The following is an 8,906-nucleotide window of genomic DNA, read 5'->3' as shown; positions in this document are numbered from 1 at the left end:
ATGATGATGTGGCGTGTCAAAGATGACGTAATGAGTCGGTCAACATTTCATGTATTTTGCAGTGTCGGCATGTCGAGTGTGTCCGACAACATAGGGAAAATGTGATTTAAATAAAGCTTAATGTTATCAGGCTGGGACGGGCCTGATCGGGATTATGTGGGCTAGTCCCGAACCCGGACCCGTTTTTTAAAACGGGACGGGCCAAGACGGGATTACACTTTTTCACATCCAAGCCCGTCCCGTCCCACCCATTTTCGGACCTGGATCGGGACAGGATCTCAGGACCGGTTGTGGATGCCCAGCCCTATAAATAAGGGTTCATTCTTAAGATGTTTTGGAGCTTTCCCTAGTAGTGTCAGGAAACTGTTCTTTATTGGTCTTATTCCAATGGGGGTTTTAAATGTAGTTCAAACTAGTCAACACATTTTTGGGTGAGCTGATTGTGTAGTGTTAGTGTGTTACCTACATTCTACAATTAATGGATTAAAACCCACTACAACAAAAAAATAAGACAATTTTAAAGAAATAAAAAAACAGGACAACTCTTTCCCACCTTAACCAAATGTGTTTTAAGATGAGCTCAACAAGAGCATAAATATTGTGTGGAACAAAACGTTAAAAGCTCGTTTAATTTTGAACTCTAGTACGAATACAAACCTGGTACAAATGACTTATCCAGGGTCCTCAAAACATGGTTTAAGGAGGTGAGAATAATAAGAGAATGATCGACAAACTAAAGTGAGGAGTAATGTAAGAATAAGGCTTCCACACTCCCATGGTTTTGGTGTCTCTATTAAACAAGGTGCAAGGGTGTCAGTCAAATATTGACAGAAAATGTCAAAATGTACATCGTGGCTTTTGCTAACAAAAAAAAGTACGTGTCAAATCAAAACTCATCTCTTTATAAATGAAACATAAGTGTCCTCAGTTATGAAAGCTATGCAAAAGGAAAGAGGAGAATAGTCATTGTGAAAATGAATTTATTCCACAAATTACAGATAGACTACATCAGCCTTTTGGTATGTACATGATGGGTAAAACTTTAGAAGAATGTTAGTATGCTACATCTTCTCTACCCCCAAAAAAGTATACTACATCTTCAACTATCTCAACCAATCAGCATGGTATCCCCATAGCTAAACAAAAAAGATGGGGAAAGATATACAAGCCAATTAAAAAACGGCATATTAGATCCTATTACAACAATCAAATATCACATTCAAAATCTACTACATTTTAGACTCTGCCAACAAATTTCAGGCCATAACAACATCCACAACATCTAATTTCATTAAGCGCGAGTTAAACATTAAAAAGGCAAAACAAAGCTAAAACTAAAAGCGAGAGTTCAGCTTCTACATCCAAGCAGAGAAAGGGAAAAACCATGCGCCCTTGAATGTTAAAGGTATCCTCTTCATCTTTAAGGCAACTCTACTTCCTAGTTCACAGCTTCAACATAATTCCAATAAGCATGCCAGCATACCTCTGCAAACACATTAAAAGAAACATGAAGAGACGAAACTAGAAAAAGAACACCAAAACAAAAATGAAAATAAACAAGAATGCAACAGAGGATAACCACTAATATGTATTAACATAACATATCTTCAAAATGCAAGGATGGATCACAAATGTATGAAATATAAACCGACACAATCTAGGGGAAGGGAGCATCTTAATAAGCAAAATAAGAGAGGTAAACAGTAGTAACACAATCAATAAAATTACATGTAATGCAGAACCTTTAGTACAATGTAAGACCAAATTACCAGAAGCACCTACACCTAACACTAAATATGAAGCAAAATCATTAGAATTAATAAGCAATTCGTTTCAGTGAAATTTTACAACCGAGGACACAAGAAGTTAGATGAGGTGTCATGCAAAGACAACTATGTTTGTCCAAGGATCTAAATCAAGTTGCTTAAATACTATGTAAACAAATCATTTGCCGTAAGAAGCTGCACAAAAAATAACGGACAGATTCCTAACTCTCCTACTGAGTGAGGACCAAGAACTATCTAGATTGACAAAAAATTCCCTGACCCACTTCGGACCAACATTAGAAGCTGGGGCCTCTACTAAATTTAGAATCTTTAGGAGGTAGGAAACTATAGCAGATAGCAAGGCAAATACCATGAGGCTGTTCAAATCCCAGAGAACATGAGAAAACAGTATAGAATAATAAACATATAAAGAAATCATCTTAGCAGCCACCATTTTGATTATTGAGAGGAGAGGCGACCACATTCATCTCAACCAAAAGTCAAAATTTTATTGATCTAAAATTGTGATTAAGTTAAGCTATGACCACATTGGTCTTTTTCTGATCTCAGATGCATGTGAACCCTACTTCTATGCATTTGGAAAGAAAAAAAAATTCGAAAAAAATATTACACATTTCATATTACTAAAATTTCAGTTTTCCATGCAAGTCAAAACATAAATTCATGTAGACAGGTTCTGCAAACAAATCCCCAACAAACCATCCAGGTTTGTAGTTACAAGTCTTACAACATTACGCAGGACCCCTTTCATAGAACCTAAATAACATGAAAAGCACATTTTGAGTTATTGAAGAGGTGGAACAGTGTCTGAACATGCGGACCTAAACCTGTAATTGATAATCTAACACAATGAACCAGGACGGTTGTGGATTACCAAATGTAATTGATCACCTTTACTGCATACGGTCATGTCAACACAGGAAACAGTACTAAGATGCAGCTGTTTAGGATTCTAAATGGGTTAAAACTTTGTAAAAAGCCCAAAGTGCCCTAGTGAGATTCAGACCTGCTTGGTTTTTTAAGAAACACTTCCAACTGCTTGGTTCATATTTGGGTTTTACTCCCCTTCTATTAGGTTATGAGTTGAGTAGTAGATCCCCATTTCTTTACCATTATATATGAAACAAGGTTCTAATTCAAAGACTTCAAAATACTTCAGATTGCCATGCTAGTCCTACTTTTGGACAAGGTGGCAAGAAAACGTAAAAAGTACAAAAGCATTTTCTTGAGGCAGGCAAACACTTTCTAAGGACTTTTGAAGGCTCGTAGATTTTTGCAGCCAAACAACAAATTCCTCAAGTATAAGCACTTATAATAGGATGTGGCACAGCCAAAGTGATACAGGGCGAAAGCTTTTCCAAGGAAATAGTTCTGAACAAGCACAAAAATAGTTCTGAGCAAGCCACACGAATGCTTGTAAAGTTTGTGGAGAAGTATATCATTCAGACTTCGACAACAAAAATGTAGTTAACTAGTTATGCATCATACTTACGCCCATATGTAAATATAGCATAAAAACTTGAAACCAAGGCTGTGCATTGATTGTTAAATCTGAGTATGACATTTATTTTGTTAAAAATGCTAGTAAGACACTATATTTGTTTAACACAGCATTGATCACCAAAACTGTAAAGTCAAATAAGTGAATAACTGATATCTTTTACTAGTTACAGAGTTACAGCACTATGGAATGAGAACAAGGTGATGCTCTTTAAACAAATAAACTACAGCAGAGGTATAACTATACAGGAAAGACACAAACTACAACGGTCATGATCAAAGCATAAGAAAACCTTTATAGAGCATTTTGGAAGCAAACACAAGAATACTCTTCAAGTTTATAAGAAGGCCATAAAATTCATTAGAACTTTAAAGGCTTACCTTTGGCCACACAAGATTTAAATTGCACTCCTGTTATGTAGAAGCAAGGAAGAGAAAGCAGCGCAGCCATTAAAGAAACAAGGATCCAAACACAGTCCTACGAGCGTGGCAGGCCAAAAGTTTCTTTCACATTTCTTTCTTTCTCAAGGAACTAACCAAAAGAAAGAGTTACTCAGAAGTAAGCCGCCGCCTCTTCCCATAATCAACATCCCTAGATCTTGAACGGCGATCCCTAGATCTTGAACGACGGTCATCATCTTCAGGTAAGCGTGCCTTACTATGAGTCCTTGTTGACCGCCCCCTCTCAGTTTCATCCTGGTGGACCATTTCACGATCTCTGTATTTATGATGATCAGCATATCTTTCTCTATCTTCCCTGTACCTTTCACGATCGTGATCTCGAGAACGTTCTCGACCCCTGTCACGCTCTCTGTCACGCTCTCTGTCCCTCTCTCGATTAACATCTACATCATTACGATGCCTTCTTTCAGTCCATTCATGGTCATGACCCACATCTTTTTCTCTCGGCATGTCTCTGTCAAACCCTTGGTCCCTATCTTCCCGATACCTCCTGTCAGAAGATCCAGACCAGTCCCTCTCTGAACCTCTATCTTTCTCCTTCATGGTATTCTGCCACCCACCTCTATCATGACTAGCCTCACCATATTGATGATCAGAACCAGCTTCTTCACCATAACTAGACTCCCCAGCTCTGCCACCACCATGCTCCTCACCAGGCCATCCACCCCCCATACTAGGATCTGGCCACATTCCCATATTAGGCCCATCAACACCTGATGTTGGCATCATTCCCATTCCACTCATGGGCATACGTCCAAAAAATGCAGGATTCACATGAGGGGCTACTCCAGGCAGCCCAACACCCCCCACAGGTGGGAATGAAGACATCATCCCTGAGAAAGGAGGCTGTGGAGCTCCTGGAAAGCCTCCGTAACTCCCCATTCTTCCCATTGGAGCCCCAAAAGCTGGATCAAAGCCCTGACCCATCATTGACTGAGGGTGTATCAAAGGAGGGGTTGCACCAATACCTTGCCCAAACCCATTTCCACCATTCCCCATTATACCTCTGCCACTCATCCCACCCCTATTCCTCATTGGACCACCTGGACCTCTACCTCCCATACCCTGAGAATTACCTCGGCCCCAGTTAGCTCTCCCATAACCTCTGTTGTTATTATCCCCACCTTGATAATTCCCACCAGTCGTAATGGCACTCCCACCAGCTTTATTCCCAGCAGCATCATTAGGCCCCCTCCTTGGTTGAACTTGTGCAGTTTGGGATACCTGTTGGTTCCTATTCACTTGAGCCTCCCCCATTCTCTTAACACTATATGGTGTTGTTATAGCAACAACACACGGCCGCCCATTTAACAAATGCCCATGCATTCCCTCCTTGCAGGCCATGGCAGCAGCAGAATCATAGAAATCTACCTGGCAATATCCTTTAGACTTCCCACTGGCTTTCTCTTCGTAAAACTTCACTTCCTTCACTTGTCCATACTTGCACAACTCTGCCTCCAGCTCTGCATCTGTCGTCCACCAGTGCAAGTCCCCCACATACAATGTCGCCCCACCAGCAGCACCTCCACCGAATCCTCCTCCCGGACCACTATTCCCACCGACACCGTTCACATTCCCCCCTCCGACACCACCAGGTTGCCTCAAGAAACCCTCATTTCCCACATTCCCAGCAGCACCACCACCATGTAACTGTTGCTGCGGAGGCTGCGATTGCGGTTGTAATTGTTGCTGCTGAGCACCCATCCCTTGAGCCCCACTTTGCTGCTCAAACTCATTCAATTTACTCGACGCTTGCCCTAATTCAATCCTCATCCCACCTCCACCGCCAACCGGCCCTTTCATCTCGTTCCCTCTAAACCCTAGATTCTGATTCCCAAACCCAGCACCCCCTCCGGAACTCGGTATCGGAGCCCCTTGATGTAGCTGGGCGGCCGAGACCTCCGGCAAGTCCACCTTCTTCTCCTCCGCCACCGCCGCCTCGTTCTTTCTCATAGACTGATAAAACCCCTCGCCGACATTGACATCGTTGTAAAGGTCCTCGTAGTCGTCGTCCTCCTCGGCAAGAAAGCCGTCGTCGGCGACGGCGGAGATGGCCTCGTTGCGGTGGAACTGATCCATGTGGTCGGCTCCGTCGCCGTCGTCCATTCTTGGAAGCTAGGGTTTTTTTTTGGGTGAAAATTTCAAGTGAGTGGTGGGAGTGAAAGTGTGTCTAGAATCTAAAAGGAAGAAGCACTTAACAGAAAGAAACAAGATTAGGGCGTCGGAGATCTTACCAGGGAAGAGAGAGAAAACCCGAATCTGGTGAGTTCTCTCCGGTGGAGTTGAGATTTTTGGTGCCTTCGATTTTCTGGAGTGCGAGCGACACAAAATAGAACGCTGGAGAAGTAAAAAAAGGGGTTTCGACAAGTTTCCCGGCTTGATAAGAAGTCCGTCTTACTCAACATATAAAAAGGGTAAAAAAAATGTAGAAAATTTCATATAAATCTACTTTGGGATATTTTCTTCCACATAAGTCCACCCAAACATTTTTACCCATATAAGTCCACTTTTAAGCCTAAACATGTCATTTTATTTTTACGATATACCTAAAATACCCTCCGATCTTTTACACCAAATATGTTCCTCTCTCTCTCTCTCTTACGGATTCAGAATTTCAGATCGGACATAAGGACCAGAGCCAAATACGATTAGTTGAGAGCTCCACAAGCGTCGTTCGTCGTGGTTTGCACGTCCTTCATGGCGGTCCAGTTGTCGGCGGCAGAGAAGAAGACCGGGATCGGAAACCATAGATCTGAACCTTCTCTCTATCCATTCTTCCACTTCGATTCCGCCGCCGCCGCCGTGACAAAGTTGCCACCGCCTCGACGATGACTTTTGGATCCACTGTCGAAGACTCCTCGATGACCTCCGCTTCGGCCTCGACTGCATCTTATCAACGCGAAGGTCAAACCGATTCCGATGACGTGGTCCACCTCCTCTCTCTCTCTCTATATTCTCTTTCTCTCTCTTGCTCCTCTGATTCCATCATTTCTCCGATAAAGCTGAAGCCAGTGGTACATTTTGTTGCTAACCGATTCCATCATATCTTCTCTTTCTCTCTTTTGTAACCGGTGGTACATTTTGTTGCTAAAGGTAGTAGTTTTTGTAGATGGTGGTAGTAGTTTTTGTAGATGGTGGTAGTAGCTTTTGTGGCCGGTGGTAGTATTTTTTGTGTTCGTCGAAAACCTCACAGTAGTAGCTTTTGTAGACGGTGATTGTAACTTTTGTAGGTGGTGGTAGTAGCTTTTGTGGCCGGTGGTAGTATTTTTGTGTTCGTCGGAAACCTCACAGTAGTAGCTTTTGTAGACGGTGATAGTAGCTTTTGTAGCTGGTGGTAGTAGTTTTTGTGGCTGGTAGTAGTAGTTTTTGTATTCATTAGAAACCTCACAGTAGTAGCTTTTGTAGCTGGTGGTAGTAGCTTTTGTGGCTGGTGGTAGTAGTTTTTGTGTTTGTCGAAAACCTCACAGTAGTAGCTTTTGTAGGCGGTGGTAGTAGCTTTTGTAGCTGATGGTAGTAGCTTTTGTGGCTGGTGGTAGCATCTTTTGTGTTCGTCGGAAACGTCGAAAACCTCACAGTAGTAGCTTTTGTAGGCGGTCGTAGTAGCTTTTGTAGGCGGTGGTAGTAGCTTTTGTAGCTTGTGGTAGTAACTTTTGTGGCTGGTGGTAGTAATTTTTGTGTTCATCGGAAACCTCACAGTAGTAGCTTTTAGTAGGCGGTGGTAGTAGCTTTTGTAGCTGGTGGTAGTAGCTTTATAGCTGGTAGTAGTAATTTTGTCATCGTCGAAGGTCGGTCGGAAATCTCGCCGGAGGTCGGCCGGAAACCTCGCCGGAGGTCCGCCTGAAACCTCGCCGGAGGTCAGCTGGAGACTGTTCCGAAATGAGAGTGATTGTTGACTTTTTATACTAGTGGCATTCTTGTAAATATAAAGGAGAAAATCTAATTTTTTTTGTTGGATGACAGTCTGTAATTATGTTGAACTTCAATACTTAATACAAAACCTTATTTAGACTTGGGTGGACTTATGTGGGTAAAAATGTTGGGGTGGATCTATGTGGGAAAAAATGTCTCAAAGTGGACTTATATGTAATTGGCCCAAAAAAATGTAACTAAGCAAAATACGACTCTACATTATTTTAATTTTCAATTTTTTCAAAAATAAGATTACATCATTTAAAGAAACAAATGTAATATACATGATAAGGTTGATTTAATGTAAACATACTAGTTAGGCTGCAAGTGAGACTGACGTTAAAAGCAACAAAAACATCTCAAACCCTACCTAGTCCCTAAAATGGAACATTGTATCCTCAAAACACTTAAGACCTCACTCGGTGTACGTTTAAAGAAAACAATCTAGTAAAACAACTACATTAAAGAGACCGGATTAAGGTAAAAGATAAGCGGGCTACCCTGACAATCCAACCCAGCCTAAAACAAAGTGAATAGAGGAGAGAGAATTGGCCAAGAAAGCTAGGCCTAATCATGGCCTAAGACCACTACCTACATTCTCCTCCTCCCACCCCGCTAGACTAGATCGACTATCTAGAGCCATCCCCGAACACCGTTAGTCTGGTGGAGTGGTGGTCTTCACCGACCTTCTACCATGGAACAACCTAAACGGATAACCCTGTCGCTTGCTTGAACGTCGTCGCCCTTCAAATCACCAACACCTCCGCCTGATTCGACCTTTAAAACAATGATTTGCTCATATTATCCTATATTTTTATGGCTTCTAATCTTTGTATTTATGTTTAGTATCTCTTATTTCTGATCAATTTATGTTAATTTAGTGTTTTTGTGGGTTTATATCGTGGAGAGAACAAAAGAAGCTAAAATGAGCAAATTGGGATTGAAGGGCGCTTGTAATCCCAAGTGCCAGAATCTGCCTGTGCAGAACGTCCAACTTCGCAGAATTACTATGAACGTTCCAAATCGAATCAGACTTGGGCTATATATCATTAGAAAACCACGGATGTCTACTTTCTTTAGCATTTTACAGATCTCGATTTCGGCACTTCTAGGGTGGGTTATGATCGTTTGAATGGAAAATTCATAGATCAAATAATAGGTGCACAACTGAAAGTATAAAGAAGACATGAAATTGAAATGCAGGAAAGGAAAGAAAATACTAAACTTCATTCATTCTTCAGATAAGAC

At 41.6% G+C, this 8,906-nt stretch overlaps 1 protein-coding gene across 1 annotated transcript; it reads right to left on the bottom strand.

The window, feature by feature from the left end:
- Positions 1–1,168: 1,168 nt before the first annotated feature.
- LOC101300984 lies at positions 1,169–5,855 on the bottom strand. Its single transcript, XM_004293140.1, has 2 exons — positions 3,669–5,855; positions 1,169–1,485 (listed from the first exon to the last, which is right to left on the bottom strand). Exon 1 carries the CDS (start codon positions 5,853–5,855, stop codon positions 3,837–3,839), a length of 2,019 nt encoding a protein of 672 aa, XP_004293188.1. The 3' UTR covers positions 1,169–1,485; positions 3,669–3,836.
- Positions 5,856–8,906: the final 3,051 nt, after the last annotated feature.

This window comes from Fragaria vesca, linkage group LG2 (assembly GCF_000184155.1).
Source record: "Fragaria vesca subsp. vesca linkage group LG2, FraVesHawaii_1.0, whole genome shotgun sequence".
Taxonomy (NCBI): Eukaryota; Viridiplantae; Streptophyta; class Magnoliopsida; order Rosales; family Rosaceae; genus Fragaria; species Fragaria vesca.
Note: the sequence above shows the minus strand (reverse complement) of the source record. Positions and strands in the feature narration are given on the sequence as shown.

Bases quoted from the DNA above. Each gene is read 5' to 3' on its own strand.
- LOC101300984 (XM_004293140.1), bottom strand. From the start codon at position 5,855: ATGGACGACGGCGACGGAGCCGACCACATGGATCAGTTCCACCGCAAC.